This window comes from Brettanomyces bruxellensis, chromosome 9, assembly GCF_011074885.1.
Source record: "Brettanomyces bruxellensis chromosome 9, complete sequence".
NCBI classification, from domain to species: domain Eukaryota; kingdom Fungi; phylum Ascomycota; class Pichiomycetes; order Pichiales; family Pichiaceae; genus Brettanomyces; species Brettanomyces bruxellensis.
The window spans coordinates 1,442,011-1,462,039 of record NC_054690.1 but is presented as its reverse complement, the minus strand read 5'-3'; the positions used below and the strand labels follow the sequence as shown (position 1 = coordinate 1,462,039).

Here is a 20,029-nt window from a genome sequence, read left to right as displayed (position 1 = left end):
GTCCCTTCGTAGAAGAAACAAGTTATATAAAAAGAGGTAAAGTAAAGTAAAAATAAAAAGGAAAATAAAGTGAGGTAATCATACATAATATAAAAAAAGATTTAATTCCCAGAAACAGAATTATGATTGTGCATAATTAATTTTCTGCTGATTCCCTATCATGTACAGTTAGTACAATTTGTCCAGGATTCCTTCTAATAAATATTATTCTAAATCCTTTTCATTTAAAAATAAGTTCAGTGTGAAAGCAACGAAGTATAGAATAATGGAGTATTAAGAATAACAAATTATATTGTCTATGTCGTCAAACAAGAGAATGATGACAACTATGTAAAGCTAAGATATCCACGGGTGATTAGCTTAAAGCTCACATATTAGTAATATAGTATAATAAACATTCAGATACTCTATTAATTTAGTAGCACTACATTTAATATTCGGATCTCAAAAAAAATAAATATAAGGACATATAATAATAGATTGCCTAATACTATATAATATCCTCATATGTTCAACACTTACATTTAAAAATCCTTTGTTTTTTGCCGCTTTTCTAATATTTATAGTATAATACTTTAAAAGAAAAGGCAACTTTTTATGCACCTTTCAATTGTATACAGGGAAGAAAAGAAAGCCATTTGTAATTCAACATCCGGCTTAAATGTAAAACAAACATCGAAATTTCACTGGAAAGCGATGTGCCCTTTAAGGTCTTTCCTCTATTCATCATAAAATTTTCTCTTCAATTGACCTATCCTGTGTCCACCCTAAGCTCTGTACATTCGTACATCGGCTAGTGTTCTTGGCACGGTACGTTGAAAAAGCAATTCATATGCTATCCAAGATCAGTAAATGCAAATGTAGGTAAGTAGAATATAACCATTATTTTGAATAATTGATTTTGTCTCCGAAAAAATCCTGATCTGATAAGGAAATTGGTTCACAAAAAAAGTGTTTTCAGCAAGAGTTTCTTGAGGAGAAAAATGAAGCCCCCTGATTTGTTTAGCCCATCAATATTCTGTAGGTGTCCCATTTTCCATCTGAAGAAGGTAATATAAAAATTAAATATGTTGGTATAAAGAAAGAAGTGCAAGTAGAGAATAATAAGGTTGCAGTCTCCAAGAGACAAAAAAATTAATTGCTTAATTGATCGAACCCAGGATCGAACTGGGGACGTTCTGCGTGTTAAGCAGATGCCATAACCAACTAGACCATCCGACCAATAGCGATTTGGTAAGGGGTCTGTTTGGATTTGAACCTAAATTATTTTAGATTATGTAAGTACAAAGTGATTTGTGTGTTTGTTTTGCAGTGTTGAATCAAACCTGTCGGAGTTAAGAGAGACCTTATGAGTTACTCCCGGGCTTTAGCTATCAAACTCCTTCTTTAATAGAACTAATAAGAACCTAGCAGTCGGGGAGATTCAGACAATTGTAAGGTCGGTTACCTAAGTGGGTGGATATAAATGTACCAAGTGGTCTGTGTGATAATGTTAATGCCTTTAACATTCTAACAATTGTGTATGTATCACCATAGAAGAAAATGAATTTACTTCCTTTACTCTGTTACCATCAAAGTGGAGTCGAACTAGTTGTATTGCAAAATAGGCTATCGGGTCTCGTCCCTTCGTAGGAAGAAACAAGTTATATAAAAAGAGGTAAAGTAAAGTAAAAATAAAAAGGAAAATAAAGTGAGGTAATCATACATAAAAAAAAAAGATTTAATTCTCAGAAACAGAATTATGATCGCGCATAATTATTTTTTCTGCTGATTCCCTAACATACACAGTTAGTGCATTTTATCCAGGATTGTCTCTATTAGATATTATTCTAAATCTTCGTTATTTTAGAATAAGTTCAGATCTCAAAACAAATAAATCTAATGACATATAATAATAGATTACCTAATACTAGGTAATATTCTCATATGTCCGACACGCTCCCTTGATTTGTAGCATCTGAATAATCATGCTCCTTAACTTACCCAATACCTTGGTAGTAATAGGTTTAGTAAGAATATCAGCTAACTGGTCCTTCGTACTAACGTGTTTGATAATGAAACGCTTCTCTTCAAATCGTTCTTCTAAACATTTCAACCTGACAGCGTATGGCTTTGATTTTGGTGAAAAGTTACCATAAACTATCGTATCAACAGCGGATTTGTTATCCACTAAAAGTTCAGGATAATTTCCTTCGCCTTGATAAGCGGACATGAACTTCATGAGAGGGTGAAACCATTCAAGCTCATTAGAAAGTAGGTAAATTGCCTGAAGTTCCGCCTCAGTAGATGACTTGCAGACCAATGGGGTATACTGGCACTTCCAATAGAGAGGTGCATCCGAAAACATGATGAGAAATCCGTTCATGGACTTCCTTGTAATCGGATCTTGAGCATAGTCACTATCTGAGTAGCAAATCAAATGATCCATTTTAGTTTCCGAAGTGTGTTGATAAATGATAGATTTGAAACGACTATGATAGAGGTAGTTTAAAACATGTTTCAACTGATCAACGACTAGACGATGAGGATACGTCGAAAAACGCGCTAAGTAATCAACAGCATAAGCAATATCAGGCCTTGTCATAACCGCGACGTATAATAAACAACCAATTTTGCGTCGAAAATCACTGACTGCCTTATTAAGCATCTCCTTAGTAGCTTCTAACGGATGTTCCGCAGTATCGAAGTAGAAATTTGGACTTAACGGAGTAGCACAGCTTCTAGCAAAAGTAAGGTGAAGCTTCTCAACGAATTCTTCGATATAGGCAGACTGACATAGCTTAATCTTTTTCACACGACCATCCTTTAATCTTTCCACAGTGAGATCAATCCCCAAAAACTTCTGTAAATTGGTCTTCTTATCAGGTTGGATCGTTTTAAGCTCATATTTACCAGATATATGTTTGTAAACTTTGTCCAGTATAGCTTTATTCGAAGCGCCAACAATAATGTCATCCACAAATAAACCAACAACGCAATCGACTTTTCCATTCCGATTCTTATGAATGTAGGTGGATGGAAAAGGGTGGGAACTTTCAAAATTAATTTTGGCCAAATGTTTCTGAATTTCCTTATGCCACAAATTGCCCGATTGCTTGAGACCATATAAAGCTTTGTTAAGCTTATAGACCACCCTCATGCCGGATGGCACTTTTGCATGCCTTGTGTGGGTAGAATACCCTTGAGGCTGATTAAATGTACAATTCGGTATCAATAGGACTGTATAGATAAGCAGTTTTGACATCAAACTGAGCCATAAACCAATGCTGAGTAGCAATAAGAGCAAAAATCGCTCTCATGATCTCTGGTCGAAGAGTTGGAGAAAATGTAATTGAATATGTATTCTCCTTCTGGTGATCACCGCGAGCAACGAGACGTGCTTTGCGTCGACCATCAGATTTAACGGTAAAAACCCAACTTGTGGAGACGCAGCAATTCAAAATTTTCGGATCATCTGTAAGAATTGGATTGCGATCCCATGTGTTATGTATATGATGAGAGTGAAACTCGTCATCAATTGCTGCCTTCCATTTTGCAGCGTCCTTGCTGCACATTCGCTTGTTTGTAACCTTTCGGATTAGCTGCGAGATAAATGTCGCTTAACAACACTTGAAAAATCCGTGGCTTCTTCCGAGCAACCATATAGGTACGCTCAGGAGCAGAAGATTCGCCAGGAGTGCTGTTAATCAACGGCACCGAGGAACGGGTGTCCCCATTCACAAGATCATCATAAGTATGTTTTCTTGATAAACGAGTTCCAGTCCTAAAAGGCTCTAAGGAAGAGAATTTGGACTTGTTTCAAACGGCTTGAACCCTTCTCGGTCTTCACTTTTTCACCAGCAGAAGTCGCAGGAATCACTTGAAATGATATCTTATGGCCAGAGGATCCGGATTTGTCCGCCAAAGTATCATGAGGTGAAGTAACTTGAGGTAACTTAGAGTGATTGACTTCTCCATCCAATGACGAGTTGAGTAATGCTCGATCATCTTCATGTTCTGCTTGTAAAGGGATGTTAAGATGCCTGGTCGTAGTATGATGCTTGGACTCCGTGTGATTGTTGTCCAGTTAGTCTCTGATAATCCTTTTCACCAGCATTTAAACTTGGTGAATCAGAAACTGCAAATTTCTCAGGTTCGACCACGGGCAACGGACGATTTAACGTGCTCAGTGCTTCCATATTTTCAGGAACTGTCACTCTGGAAGTAGCAAGATTGTTCGATTCCTTTCCACCGACAACAGGGTTGTCGTCAGTAGAAGTTGCAGTAGATCTCTCAGCTTTAACGTTCTCCTTAGGAGCTTGGGGCATTGAATGCTTCGCTCCCTTAATCTTACCAGCATGACCAACCATAGGTGAACGCTTCGCATTAGGAGCGGGCTTCGATGAAACTTTCTTGGGTTTAGTACCCTTGGCAGGCTTCTTAAAGTTTGGCTTCCTGTAATGCAGTTGAGGAGTTGAGTGATCTCCTGCATCCAAGTCGAAAAGCATAGTAGTTTCCGCTGTAGGCTTCTCGTCTGATGCTTGGATAGTCTGAGGTTCCTCTGAGTTTGAGACTTCACGTAAGTCGGCAGCGCTCTCAATATCATCAGAGTAGTCCTCAGACGTAGAAGAAGTAGTAGACAGTATGTCTGAATTATCATCTGAATCTGGCACCCAGTCAGAATCACTTTCGTAGTCATCGTCTGAACTGGATACAATTGGACTGCCAGCACGCAATGTGGGCTCTGTCACAATCGAATGATCATCATCTTCAGATAGCTCGGTTCTCCATAGCAGCATCGTCGTAGAGCTTTCTGTCAACAGGAATAGATGACGCATTCTGACCTTCAGATAATCCAACAATACTCGGCACCTCAGAAGAAATATCACTTGATGCATTCATCAGCAGATAGATCGGCAAAAATCTCAATTCTTGGATCATAAAGTGACTGCAATGAATCATCCACGCGTGATTGAGGTGTAAGAAAATAGTCTGTATAAAGTACAGACGGGTTCATAAATTGAACATGGCGTGTATCCGTAAATGTACCCGTAACGTGTGTCTCCTGGCGTATTCGGGATGAAGACTTGGCAACCAAAGGTTTCATTGCTCCATCCAAGATATATGCCCTGAAYAGCCCTTTCCCCAAGCTTAGGTGTGTATTTCGGAGGGTAAGTAACCTCACAAAGTTCACCAAAGATATGCAAATCCTTAGTTTTGGGAGACATAAACTTGAGTTTAAGTGACGGACTGGTTCCAATATTATCATTCACGAGATTGTTCCTGACAAATACTGAATATAGCACAGCTTCCTTTCCAAAAATTGTGAGAAACTTTACCAGAATGCAACATGGCACGCGCATCATTCATAATCGTTAAGTTCAAGCGTTCAGCAACACCATTAGACGCAGATGTATAACCGGAGGTAGTATGAAGTTCAATACCTTCACGTTCTAATATGGTTTTCAATTCAGCATTTAAGTATTTCAGTACCTTTATCTGAGAAGATTTTATGCACTCTGTATCCTTCCTTGCTAAATTGGTTTGATACCCATCGAACGTATTTATCAACTGCACGAGCAACATCACTCTTGTGTTTCATCATAAAAACCGTTGTATACTTAGTATATTGGTCCTTAAAAGTAACAAAGCAACCCATTTCGCCAACACTCGTGTGCGTCTTGACAATGCAAACATCGGAATAAACAACATCAAAAGGAATAGGACGCAAGTAATAGTCTCTTGAACCCTCTATAGCATTTGCTCGTCTYGCCTTCGCTTCCATACAATCAACACAACCTTTGCTGAGCAATTCATCAAGTTCCTTTATTTCCTTCTTCGAAGCAGTAATCGTCCCATGATTAATAGACTTTTTGATTAGCCTAGGGTTAGCATGAGCCAATTTAAGATGTAAGTTGTTTATATGCAATTGTCCTCCACCAATCATAAACTGATTAAAATCACCTGGTATATACCATAGCTTGTTAACTTGAACTAACTGAATACATTCATCTCCAACATTGAGAACCTTTGAATAAGTCTGAGATTTGGTACCAAAATCGTGAAAATAGGTCTGAATTCGGCATTCAGGGCAACGGTTGATATCGTCTTCTGAAAAGATAGTAGGAGCACCCTCATAATAGTGTAGGTAGAGTGTAAGAACATTTCCCATGTAATTAAAGATTATCCTACCGGAACCTTCCAATTTCTTTTGACTATCGTCATAACCAACAGAGAAAACTTTATCGTCCTTGCGGAAAGGCATGTAATCATGTAGCCATTCCCTATGACCTGTGAGACTAATGGCAGCGCCATTATCAATTAAGATAAAATCTCGAATGCCTCGGAGTATTCAAACTATCCATTGGCACGCTGCCTAGGACTTGTAACTCGGAGATATTAGTAGATTCATCGCTCAATTTGACATTATTCATATTCTCCTTCCTCTCATTCTTCTTGCCTTTGTTAGATTGATCCTTCTTCTGATGATCAGATCCATGCGAACGGTTATTATTCGGCGGCTCTTGTCTTTTCTTGTTTTTCGAAATGCTGGAATAACCTTGCTTGTTGGAAGTCACAAAGATTGACTTGGAAAGCGACTTCGAAACAATCGCAGCATTACGTTTAGACTTGACTTTTCTTTCGATCCATTTCTTAAATTCAACTAAGTCGTTTATTTCATCAAATTCTGAACAATTTCCTTTAATCGATTCAGCGACACCGGGTCTAAGATGGGCCAAAATATCCGTATCCCCGTGATAACAACCACACCATTTCATAGCTGTAGTGATATTGTCAATGATATCGAAATAATCAATAACCGGTTTCCTATAATCATCATACTTGACATCGTCCAAAACGTTCATAAATGATTCAGATGTATATTTCAATCCCCAATAGCGATCACGCAACATGTGGAGAAGACCAACAGCAGTAGGGTATTCACCCTTCATTCTCAAATGGTGTCTTCTCAACCTCGCATAAACAGCACTGTCAATCGTGCTTCGAATCGCCTCGTTGGCAATGGCTTCAGTTGATCCTTTGCAAGAATCAGACTTGTTCGCTTCAAAAAGCACCTTCACCTGACCACAGTCATGAGCTTCCAAAACGCTAGTTAAGGCATTGTAATATTCAATGAACAAAATACCGTTGCTCCTAGCAGCTCCATCTTTTAACATCGGGATCTGTGGGGCAATTTGGTCCTTGACCAATTTTCTATTCGCTTCTTTAGTATCGTCTCCAGAAACATCGAGATCTGCTAACATCTTCATCGTCTTTTCGATCTTCCGCTCCATCTGAGACATTCTGGTCTCGGTAAGTTTCCTTTCGTTTTCAGCAAATTTTGAAGTCATATTGAAAAATTAATGAAGTAGTAGAAAGTATATCTATTAAGCTGATAATATATCTGAAGCTTTGGTTAAAAACTAGCTGATAAAGATAATATGAATGAGATTATGTAATCGATATGGTCAGCAATTCACATAAATTCCCAATCTGTTAACACTCATAACGGATCTTAGAAAATTTTCCCAGGAGGCATAACCTGAAAATATTTTCATCAAGTGAGAATTTTTCTTGAGAGAAATTCAGTAGACATAATAAAAAATTCCTTCTCGTAGAATTCTCAACTAAATTCAAAAGAAAAAAAAAATGGCATACACATCTGCCTCTTCACAAAAATCACACAAATTGGTTATCCTGTCTGTGACGCCATGTCGGAGTTAAGAGAGACCTTATGAGTTACTCCCGGGCTTTAGCTATCAAACTCCTTCTTTAATAGAACTAATAAGAACCTAGCAGTCGGGGAGATTCAGACAATTGTAAGGTCGGTTACCTAAGTGGGTGGATATAAATGTACCAAGTGGTCTGTGTGATAATGTTAATGCCTTTAACATTCTAACAATTGTGTATGTATCACCATAGAAGAAAATGAATTTACTTCCTTTACTCTGTTACCATCAAAGTGGAGTCGAACTAGTTGTATTGCAAAATAGGCTATCGGGTCTCGTCCCTTCGTAGAAGAAACAAGTTATATAAAAAGAGGTAAAGTAAAGTAAAAATAAAAAGGAAAATAAAGTGAGGTAATCATACATAAAAAAAAAGGATTTAATTCTCAGAAACAGAATTATGATCGCGCATAATTATTTTTTCTGCTGATTCCCTAACATACACAGTTAGTGCATTTTATCCAGGATTGTCTCTATTAGATATTATTCTAAATCTTCGTTATTTTAGAATAAGTTCAGATCTCAAAACAAATAAATCTAATGACATATAATAATAGATTACCTAATACTAGGTAATATTCTCATATGTCCGACAAAACCACTAAAAGATGAAGTATTGTATGTTGTAAAATAGTGTTTTTAGAATGTTATGATGTAATTTAAGTAAGTGCGGAAGTAATGTATAATGAAATAATCAACTAGTTTGTATTCACTAGGATATAGATAAAAGCACCCCTTTGTATATGTTTATAATTTAAAGTAATGTTATATTTATTTGAATGACTTTTTGTTTTTATTTTTTTTATTTTTTTATTTTTATTTTTATCTTCTTGTTATCTTTTCTCTTATTCTTATCTCGGTTCTTATTATTCTTCTCTATCTTCTTGGTCTGTAAGTGTCAAAACAATAAAGCTCTCGAACAATGGAGTTCAAGTAAGGAAAGATGGTATTGTTATATCATCTGATTAATACGAGAACAACATCTATATAAAGTGAAGATATTCCCTTTTATATCATTATACATACTCTTTATTACATACCACAAAAAAATCGAAATACTATATAAATCTGGTAACACTAACTTTACAGTAAGCTGTTACTTGTTCTTTCTTATCTTCATCTTGAGTTTTCCAAAAAGACTAAATATTCATTTAATGTTTTCTCGTTTTTCTGCTTAATAAAATATTTGCACTTCGTCGTCCAATTTTAATGAATAATTCCCACGTGTTTCTTCACTCATACTATTTCGTAACCACTTGGATAACACGTGACTTGTACTTGATTGATCCCTCACAATTTTTCTAAATACGACTGCTATTTGTGACAATATAATACGTATTATGAAAGTATTGAATTTTTGATTCTCCTTTTACTTTCTTGAATTTCCTTTCTTTTAAAAATCTCTGAAATGTTTAATTAAAGTTCGTATATCTGCACTTTAATCTGAGGGATTATCTGCGAACTAATCTCTGAATATTATTCGACATATATATTAAAATTAAAAAAGGTGGACATCATGTTTCTTTTTTGATCACTCTATTAAGAATATAAGAGGAAGTATCATTTTAAGAATTGTAAACTGAGTTATCCAATTAGATAAATTCAAGTTCACCTAGTGATATGAGTAATGACATGATTGCATATAATGCTTTAACTGCCGGGTATGTAATATTAATTATGTTACTTCCATTCCGATAAATACCACTTGATGATGATTGCTTAACATTATTATACAATAATTCCATACATTGAGGAAGTTCAGAAACTTGTAAGGTTGATTATATGAAATGTATGGTTATAAAGTACACAGTGGTATGCCCGATGATACTAAGTCCCTTAATATGTTACCGATTGTGCAAGTGTGTGTCATCATAGAAAAAGAATATATATTTTTTTGCTCTATCATCATCAAGTGGAGCCGAACTAGATTATTGTAAAATAAACTAGCGGGTCTCCTCTCTTCGTAGAAGAAGCAAGTTATATACGAATTGGCAAAGCAAAGTAAAAATCGAAGGAAAATAAAGTGAGGTAATAATACATAATGTAATATATACGTCGACAGTCGCGTCTACATAAAATTGCCCTGCCTTGTTTATGCCCAAGAAAACCTCACTCATAAGGATTAAATGTATTTAAGTATGTGCATTTCCCCTTTTTATCCTGTTCATTTTACCTTTATACTTAATCTCTTTATTTTATACATTTCATTTCTTTGGCCTTGGAAACATTTAATACTAGTTAGAACACAAACATCATAAAGTAATCGGCGTCACACTTAAACCAATTAACCAAAATATTACACACTAGGTGATATTTTCATACGTCCGACAATAATTATTCCATATTCCATGTATCTCCATTGCACAAACGATAAAAAGTATAATTTTATATTTAACAATGAGAGGCCATTTAAAATGGACAGAAACAAACAATTTGTCCTGTTACTTCATTTAATTATACTCAGGCTAACAAGTAATTTCTATAACTTTCATGAAACTTTACATCTTGATGCTGTTAAACATTAGTTGCACAAAATAGCCCCAATCCTGTTAGTTCAAAATTGTCAAAATCCAATTATAAATAAAGCAACAGTATCATTGATATTTCCTTTAAAATTTGCCTGAAATAATCTTTATATCTTTGCTCAGCAGCAACCAATCAATGTTAATATACCTCGTCCCGATAGCGCAAAAACGATATGCGCGTATACGGGTGGACTACAAAAAATAATTACGAAAAATACGTGCCACCTAAGTTCTACCGAAAAATGATGACCATCACCAATACTTCAGCAGACCAAAATCAAAAACAGCTGTATTACTTCTAAAGCCGGAACAGTCGCCGTTTAGAAGCTTGCTGATATAAATACTAGCAAAAAATACAACTTGAGCATATAATTTTTAATGTCAAACAAAAATAAAATTAAAACTGACACGATACTCAAGATACTGAACATACTATACAAATCACAGCACATCATGAACTTTAAGCATAGTACCATAGGCAAAGGGTTCAAGCATATATATAATGACATATACAAGTGCAAATGAAGCTTGGATGAACATTGGCTATCAGGATAGTTTTGTTGGAACAAAAAAATTGTCTTCATTAAAGACTCAGAGTGAGCTGAGTAAAAATTTATCATCATAAACAAATGTCTCATCGCAAATTCATATACACAGAACTTCTCTCAAAAACAATTCACGACATAGACGATATCAACCAACTGGCTGATATCGTATGACTTGAAATTCTTAGTTAATACAATTATTTTGAATGAAGAAAGAAGTAATAAGTTGAAATAAGGAAAAAAATTTTCACCAGGAAATTTGGACCTTTAAATATCGCGCCGTGAGAAGGTTTAATATTAAAATCGGCTGTCTGAATCTCAAGGAATAAATAATATTCCGGTGAGGGTTACGAGATCAGGAAGTGATATGACTTTTAATCAAAATCCGGCTTTTAATTTGCTTATTACACAATTAACATGCCTAATGGACACGAAAATGATAATGATTACAGATGGCTTTTGACACGTAACAAAACAGCCTATCAATTTCTTGAATTAGAACATGATGAGCAGCCGAATAGGTCAAAGATAAGGAGAGCATACTTAAAGAAAGCATTGGAACTACATCCGGACAAAAACAAGTCTCGAAGTGCACAGTTAGAATTTAGAGAGGTTGCTGTTAGTTATCATGTATTAAGTGATCCTGACTTGCGAATAAAGTATGATGAATACTTAAACAATCAAATCGTGAATAAAAGGCAATTGTCACATGAAAAACAACTTCGGGACGTGAGAAACAGTACACTAAAGGACGAACTTTTAAGAAACGAGTTGTACCATAGAGATGAAACATATAGGAATAATTTTCGAATGAGAAAGCTAGAATTATTGCACAGAAATTTTGACAAAGTGAAAAGAGTAAGGCAAATGAAGCCAAACGTTACCGGAAATAAAGACGAACATACTCCAGAGGAATCAGACTCGGTGTTCCGATTTCCATACATTATAAATGTGAAATGGAAGAATCGGAAAGGTGCATCGAAACTAATTGATGAAAATGTTATTCAAAATTTAATGGGGATATTTGGGGAGGTCACAAATATTGAGATATCATCATTGAATAGCGCTAATAATCGATATCATTATGCCGAGGTTGAATATAAAAGAAGCATTTCGGGTGTCTTGGCATCATGCTTTGCATATAGCAAACCATACTCATTGTGGGATGAGATGGGAATGGCAAGGATATCAAGACTTATTCGATCAATTAAAATGAATGGTTACAATAAACAAAATTTTGAATTGTATGATAATATGACCTTTGACGAATACCTCAGTATAAGTACACTGAAAATTAAGAAAGCGATATCAAGTGAATAAAAACTTTATTTAAAATATGCCCATAATGTTTGAGCTATGTATCAATGAGGCACGACCGAAAATTACATACTATAGGAAAGATATTTATGGGGTGTCCGGTCACTTAATCTATTACGATGGTTTCGGGAGAATGCTCCTTATTTTTTTTGGGAAGATGTGACTTTCGCTTGTCTTTCCTTTTCTTGCTGTGGCGAAGGGTATGTCCTTCACCCTTGAAAGAAACATCAACCTTCTCTTTACGCTTCTCCTCGGCCTCTTCAACATCATCCTTATATGGAACAACCGGAAATCCAAAGAAAAGATAACCATCCGGAAGATTTAAAGGCTTACATGAACCTGAAAGATCAAGCTTATCGATACTTTTATCGGCGTCTTTGTTCTCTGAGGTCTTAGTAACCTTTTTACCGGAAAGTTTTATGCCTGTACCTTTAAATTTAATATCATTGTCTTCTGATGCTCTCAGTAGTTTATCGTAATGTATCTGTTTTGCCATCGAGCCTTCCCCTCTTAAAGCTGGAGCATCCAATGCCTTTTCTCTGCGTATTTTCGCATTCTCTTCCTTTTGCTTTTTATAATCAGGTTCCACATAGCCAACCGGTGGCGCAAAATCTGTTTCAAGGTCTGTTTCAATAACACATATTCCTTGGCTTTCTGAATCAGGCTTCACCTCTAAAATCTTAATTTTGTAAATTTGATTGTTGTAATGTAACTGTATAATATCACCGACCGTAAGGGTAGCGAAGTTTCTGAGTGCATTCTCTAATACGGCCTTTGGATCTGTTATTTCCAAAAAGTCGACAGACTGAGGTTCTAACTTGACAAATGATCCTAATGGAATATCTGTTGTCTGTATCTTGACCAATGTACCAGGTTGACATTGAAGGGTGTCCAACATCCATTGTGGCATATAACAACGACCTTCCTCCGCCGTAAACTCTAGCACTCCACTATGTGTTGACTTTTTTGAAGTTTCAGAAGTTAACTTAAAAAGCATGGGATACCTTATATTTAACATTGTGAGTTTGTTTAACGCTGATTGAGGCAAGAAAACCTTGCCCCCGTAATTCGCCTCTATTTTACTGGAGGCATCACTCATATCAGCTATCGGGTAGCATCTGAAGTAATCCTCGAAAGTTTGTGGAATCGGAATAGCATTAGGAAAGAAACCAGCTTGTTGCCCATTTACAAAATCATTGAATCCGGTAAACTGAATATATTATGCCAGTACGTTAGTAAGGTGCGCTGAAATATTGGAAATATGTCCTTCATCAAAGGTGATCTAATTTAAGATACTTACCATTTTTAAAATAATTAACGGAGAATATACCCAGTATATGCAGGAATGCAAATTTTTAATGAAGTGACAGTATCCAGAGAACTAAGGTAAAATATGAATGATAATGCTTGTCGTAAAGAAACGTTCATCAAAGGCAAATGCTGAAAACAGAGAAGGGTTGAGAACATCAGAATTTGAAACTAGGGGGTGTGCACTAAGGAGCAACATAATTTAAGGCGCGACGATTGTGGACGGCCGAAAAAGAGCACAGGAACAGGGAATTTACAGAAAGGGTAGGGAAATAACTTTTTATGAATAATAAATATTTTTTATATAGGCTTTATAATGACACCCTTCGATAAATTGATTTGATCACCTAATATTTATATTTTTATCTACGGAGAGAAAAGGGAAGTAAACCTCTTCACTTGTTTGGAAATAAACTGTCAACGCGACTTGTAAGAAAGATCTTTCTCATTTGATTTTTTTCTCTTCTCCAAAATCATTTTGTTGTTCTTCAAGCGCGTTTCTACACCCTGAGTTCGAAACAAGGTACACTATTGAATTGTTATTGATCCAAAAAGAAATCGTGCAATTGCCAAATACAACCTTTTCTAAGGCTCCAAAATGGCGGAAGATGACGATTTTGTTCTAAGCGATGAGCAGGCTGCAAGATTACGAGAACTTTTAGATGCTGACAATGAAGATACTATGAATAATGAAGAAGCTGTGATATTTTCCGATGACGAAGAATTAGAGCCTCCAAATGAAAGACGATTAAGAAAGAATAGAAGGACGGATTTCAATGACGTTGATTCTAGTGCGATGGATGAAGATTTGAATGACGAAGATTATGAAGAAAGTGAAGATGAAGGATCTGCAAAAGATGGCGAGGAATTGGATGACGAGAATAGCAACATTGCTAGTGAAAGGGATTCAGAGGATTTAAATGAAGGAGAATTCGCATTTTCCGATGAAGAAGATGAACAATTGAGTGAGTCAGATATAGATGAGGAATTCGAATTCATCAATGCGTTGCGGGAAGCCTCAAACTTTAAAACAAAGAAGAGAAAAGAAGCCAAAAAACCGAAGAAAAAAGGTGGTCTAGCAGCACTACGGAGGAAAATAAGAAGGGAGGAACCTTCACCCGAAGTGAAAATTCTCTTGGGGAAAGCAAATGAAGCATTTGTGCGAAATGAACTTGATAAAGCCTCAAACTTCTACCTTGAAGTTGTGAAAATGGATAAAATGAATTTCAGTGCTTACAAAACATTGGGAGAAATTGCCAGATTAAAAGGAGATTACAATCGGTGTTCTAACTTTTGGCTTTTAGCGGCTCATATTCATCAATGGGATTACGAATTCTGGAGAGAATTAGCAGAACTTTCCGTAGAATTGGGCCACCAAAGGCAAGCTGTTTACTGCTACACAAAGGCTATAAAATCTTCACACCACAAGGATTACGAGTCAATATTCGCTCGAGCTTGCATTTATAGGGAACAAAGAAGGTTTAAGAGGGCTACGGATAGCTTATTGAAACTCAGAACAGTGTTACCAAAAGAGCCAAAAATTGTTCGTGAATTGGCAAAGGTGTATGTTGATGAGGATCGTGTAAATGATGCAATTACAATGTACAAGAAAATACTTGAGGATAATATGTCATTTCGAAGGTTAAGACAGAAAAGAAGAAGCAGATCAAAGCTGAAATCTGTACCATTTGGATGGTCGGAGCTTAATATTCTTTCAGAGCTTTACAGTAACAAAGGTGCGTGGTCACTGGGAATAAAAATGATACGTCAGATAGCACGATGGATCGAGGAACGAGAGGACCAAACATTTTGGGATAATAAGCCAGATACTGATATCGAGTTTGATGAACGCCGATTTGACTTTCCGAAATTTCAGAACTTAAAAATTGATGAGAAAAAGAAAGACTACGCATTACCTATCGACATCCGAGTGCAATTAGGACTTTTTCGGCTCAATACCAAAAACACTACCGAATCTATGAAACATTTTAACTTTCTTTTAAATCAGCCTATTGAAGATACGACAGATCTTTACTTGAAGGTGGGAATGGAATTAGAAGGTTTTGGTTTATATGGTGAGGCTCTCGAACTTCTTATTCCAATATCTTATATTGAGGAGCAAAATACACCATCTTTGGTTCTAGCGATTGCTAAATGCCTGAGAGAAACAGGCGATTTCGAGAATGCGAAGGAAGCATATATGAGGCTACTTGAGTATAATCCAGAAGATGTTGAAATTAAGGTTGCTTTAGCAGAAGTCTGCTTTTACTTAAATGATATGGATACAACTTCGAGGCTTTATAAAGAAGCAAAGGAACAAAGAACCAAAGAAAGGGCATCTGCACGGTCAAATTTACTTGCAAATGATACAACTCGGGAACATAACGAAGAGGGAGAGGAAGAAGTGGAGGAGGAAGAGGAGGAAGAGGAGGAAGAGGAGGATAATTATGAAAATGATGATGGGATATTTAGTAAGAATAATCAGGCACTTATAGCAGATCTTCCACAAAAGAAACCAAACAAAAAGAAGAAACTCACATTTTCTGCTGCTGAACTTAAAAACAGGGTAGCAAAATCAGAGCTACGTGTTACTAAGCAGTATAAGAGAATAATGAGACTTTTGGAAAATCTTCATAACCAAGAGAGCACCGAAGTGGTTGGCTATGATGAAAGAACTGGATTAGTTCCCGGACCTGGCGAAAAGAATCTCCATATCAAGGCAATTGCCTCGCTTTGGATAGATTTAACTTCTGATTTAATTGAAATTTTTTCGATGTACAGATGCTTTTTCTCGTCTGAAAGGGCCAAAAGATTTAATGTGGGTCTTCGGAAAAGGACTGAGAAGCTTAGTATTGATCACAAACTTTCGAGAATGAGATATCTTCAAAATGAGATAATTCTCAGTGAAGAGATGGATAGTGCTGAAGATGCTGTTAAACGGACTTCCTTTAGAGGCATTACATACGAACAATGGTATAATCTTTTCATGAAATATGCTATTATGATTGCTCAGTATGAGCAAGATACAGAGAGCTCTATGGCCATTTTGGACATTGCAAAGCATGTGAACGTTTTTAAGGATTATAACTTAACAACGACACTGGTTGGATTATCAATCGGTATACAATCTTCAGATCATTACTTAGCGCAAACACAGGTCCGGAATCTTATGAACGACTATCAGTTCTGTCCTATTGTATTAAAAATATTCATGGCCTCGTATCTTCCGGATTCTTTCAATATGGAGCATTATGCTGATCCATCCACTCAGAAATACATTTTGAGACAGGTAAAAGCGTATGACTCCTTGAAGGAAAAGAAAGATATAACTGGAATGGCAGCGATCACAAATAAAAATGTTGATCTATCCACTAATCATCCGCTCCTTAATTACATCTATGCCTCATTACTTTACTTTAACAAGTCGTACTACTCGGCCCTTGCTTATTGTGTCAAGCTCTACAGAAATTTTGACAATGATCCTGCTCTTCTTTTTTTACTCGCCCTTTCAAATTTAAACCGATCAACACAGAGGAAAACGTTGAATACAAACTTCCAGATACTTCAGGGATTAACATACTTAAAAGAATATGCTGAATTGAAGGATATGAATGATCCATATCAAAAAATGGAAGTTCTTTATAACGTTGGCAGGGCATTCCACCAACTAGGATTGGACAACATTGCAATTTCATTTTACGAAAAGGTTCTTAAGATTGAGGTAGATGATGACAAGTACGACCTCAAAATCGAGACCGCTTACAATTTATACATGATCTACAACATCCATCAGAATTTTCAGTTGGCGGAAGATATTATGGACATGTATTTGGTTGTTTGATATTTACCTTTTATTTGTTACATTTTGTGAACTAGCTAAGATTTGTATAATTATTAACAGTTGTATATTTGATTATTTGTAAGAAGTTTCGATGAATTTTATTTTAATCGTTGATCCCAAGAAATAGGAGGACCAGTGGAAAGTATGGTCAATTAAGGGTACTTTTTTAATTTTATTTTATCGATTGATTTTTTTTTCAACGTAAACATCTCCGTTTATTTCAACTCTTTCTTTGAACTATCAAACTGAAATCTTTCCCTTCACTACCGTCAATTTGAAAGTGATAATATAAATTGCTGGGACTATTTTTTTGACGGGGAGTATAAATCATGTATATTGATGCAGAAGAAAACTTAAAGAGACTCGAGAGTAGTCTTGATGGGTTAGAGCAGAAAATGAGTTCATTTACTCTCTCATTTGAAACGGAATTTACGAGAGAGCTTACTGCGAGTAGGGACAAGATTGGAGGAGAATCAACATTGAAACATAATGTAGGGCAACGTCTGGATGTGGACTATTCAATGCAACTTCAATTATGCGAAGAGCTCAAAAAAGTGAAGAATTTGGTTGATAGGTTAATGTTCCTTAATACATTGGACAAAGAGGATGGCGAAGAAAAGGAAAATATTGATTTCTCTGAAATAATAAACAATTATGTCAAACTAAAGGTATCTATTAATGAACTGATCGAAAATCTACAATTGAAAGGAAAGTATATAAGAATAATTGATGATATTGAGAAACAGCTCAATACTTATCAACAGACAATTGAAAAGTTGATCCAGCGGAATTTAGAAAATTATCTTCATTTTCAAAGCAATTCTTCTGTTACCTATACGGATAAGGTTGGTAATATGAAATTCAGTGAATATCTACAAGGATGCCATCGGTATACATTAAGTGACGATCCAGATGAAACAAGATTATTCAACTTCAGGAAAATATTTAACGGTTGGACAGAAGAGGTCCTAAACAAAATTGAAAATGGCTTCTCTGCTGGAGTAATTGAAAATGCAAATATGAGAAAAATAAATATAAATGTGGAGATAGGTTCGAAGATTGGAACCTTTAGTGACTACATTAAATCAGTGGAAAATGTGATAAGATTTTTTAATCGACTAGTTGAATATAACGGTACTACACGATCATACGACCCCTTAAAACATTTGAGGTTCGTCGTAGGCAAAACCATTCTACGCTCGTTGAAGATGGAAATATTTTCAGATAAGAACATATATCCTCTAATGTCGAGCTACTTAAAAGCCCAAACCGATGAGCATGGTGGAAATGGAACACCAAAAGAATTGCAGGGTATATCTGACTTACTTTCACAACCTGGTTGGTCCAGGGATGGAATGTGCGAAATAGAATTTTGGATGGACGATTTAATTAGTACATGGATCAATGATTTAATTAGTAAAGCAATGAATGAACAGAAGAACATTGTATTTAACGTGATAAATGGCAAGTACAAAGAATATTTTGAAGCCAAAAATATAATACAAGAGACTATAGATGAAGATCCAACTGTTGAAAATGCCTCTGAAAGGAATTCGAATGAAATAAATAACGAAATAAAGGATGACAAGAATGACGACTGGAACAATGCTTGGGATGAACAGGATGATGATAAACAGCAAACAGAAAAAGCTACGGTAGTTAATAAAAACAAGGAAGAAGAAGAAGAAGAAGAGGATGGATGGGATGACTGGGGAGATGAAGAAGAAGATAATTGGATCAATGATACGAAGAAGGCGAGTAATGCTGCAACAGCAATTGGAAAAGTATCAGAGTCTCAGAAGCCACTACAGGAACAGCTAGTGAAATCAGAATCCCGGGTGTTATTATATAAAAGGACGATTATAGCTGATAAAGTGTTGGAAGTGATTGCAAACTATTATAAACAATATGCCGATTTAGAGAATGCAACCAAGGACAAAGGTCAACTAGAAGATGCGTATTCACAGTTCAGGAATGGACTCAAAAAATTGATCACCTGCTATTACATGTTAGTGAGCGCCAACATGCAACATTGCTATCCACGCCCTATTTTATTTTATAACGATTTGAATTTTATTATTCAAGGGGTTAGTGTACAGTACAAGATTGACTTGAGCACATGTTTTGATATGAGCTATCGAATTGTGGATGAATTAAATATCGAGAATACACAAAAAGCATCAGATATTGTGGATAAATATGCTTCAGATTTATTTGAAGGTGAAGCCACAGACGACGAAGAAAGAAGGCTGAAAATGGATGAATTTGAGACAGATCTCAAACAAACGCTAGGGGAAATTCAATCCAAACTTGACATTACTAAGTCAGATAATTCAAAACTTGTGAACAGCATCTATTTGAATATCATCAACACGTTATTTGACAAGATCAGCAACAAACTACTTTCCCGGGATGAGATTGGATCAGATGAATGTGACTCACTTGGTGAGATGATAAACGACGTAATAAATATGGCAAGCCTGCTACTATCAGATGGATTTATTGATGTAAGAAAAGTACAGAGCTACCACAAACTTAAGCAAGTGAAACTGATAATAGTTTCAAACTTAAAGACAATTCTTCAGGACTTTTATGATGCCAAGTTTTTCGAATTAGAAACAGGAGAACTTATCAAAATTATTAAAGCACTATTCGTGGACAGCTCTAAAAGAAGGGATGTGATTGACAAAATACACGCAGTTAGGGATGTCACGGATGTTGACGGTTAAAGTCAATTACGTACTACCATAGGTAAGATGATTTTTTTTCGCGGTGCGATACTATAGT

At 35.9% G+C, this 20,029-nt stretch overlaps 5 protein-coding genes and 1 non-coding gene across 6 annotated transcripts; 3 read left to right on the top strand and 3 right to left on the bottom strand.

The window, feature by feature from the left end:
- Positions 1-1,147: 1,147 nt before the first annotated feature.
- Positions 1,148-1,221, bottom strand: BRETT_002493. The gene has a single exon. It is a non-coding gene; the product is annotated as a tRNA-Val (tRNA).
- Positions 1,222-4,864: 3,643 nt separating this feature from the next.
- On the bottom strand, positions 4,865-7,331 carry BRETT_002492 (uncharacterized protein; the record flags this gene model as incomplete). The annotated part of the gene is made up of 3 exons (XM_041281019.1): positions 4,865-5,118; positions 5,473-6,312; positions 6,338-7,331. 3 exons carry the CDS (start codon positions 7,329-7,331, stop codon positions 4,865-4,867), a joined length of 2,088 nt encoding a protein of 695 aa, XP_041138810.1.
- Positions 7,332-11,193: 3,862 nt separating this feature from the next.
- BRETT_002491 (uncharacterized protein) lies at positions 11,194-12,096 on the top strand (the record flags this gene model as incomplete). Its single annotated transcript, XM_041281018.1, has 1 exon — positions 11,194-12,096. The coding sequence occupies one exon, from the start codon at positions 11,194-11,196 to the stop codon at positions 12,094-12,096; it is 903 nt and encodes a 300-aa protein (XP_041138809.1).
- Positions 12,097-12,199: 103 nt separating this feature from the next.
- On the bottom strand, positions 12,200-13,396 carry BRETT_002490 (uncharacterized protein; the record flags this gene model as incomplete). The annotated part of the gene is made up of 2 exons (XM_041281017.1): positions 12,200-13,303; positions 13,394-13,396. 2 exons carry the CDS (start codon positions 13,394-13,396, stop codon positions 12,200-12,202), a joined length of 1,107 nt encoding a protein of 368 aa, XP_041138808.1.
- Positions 13,397-13,999: 603 nt separating this feature from the next.
- BRETT_002489 (uncharacterized protein) lies at positions 14,000-17,242 on the top strand (the record flags this gene model as incomplete). The annotated part of the gene is made up of 1 exon (XM_041281016.1): positions 14,000-17,242. The coding sequence occupies one exon, from the start codon at positions 14,000-14,002 to the stop codon at positions 17,240-17,242; it is 3,243 nt and encodes a 1,080-aa protein (XP_041138807.1).
- A 329-nt stretch (positions 17,243-17,571) lies between these two features.
- BRETT_002488 (uncharacterized protein) lies at positions 17,572-19,971 on the top strand (the record flags this gene model as incomplete). Its single annotated transcript, XM_041281015.1, has 1 exon — positions 17,572-19,971. The coding sequence occupies one exon, from the start codon at positions 17,572-17,574 to the stop codon at positions 19,969-19,971; it is 2,400 nt and encodes a 799-aa protein (XP_041138806.1).
- Positions 19,972-20,029: the final 58 nt, after the last annotated feature.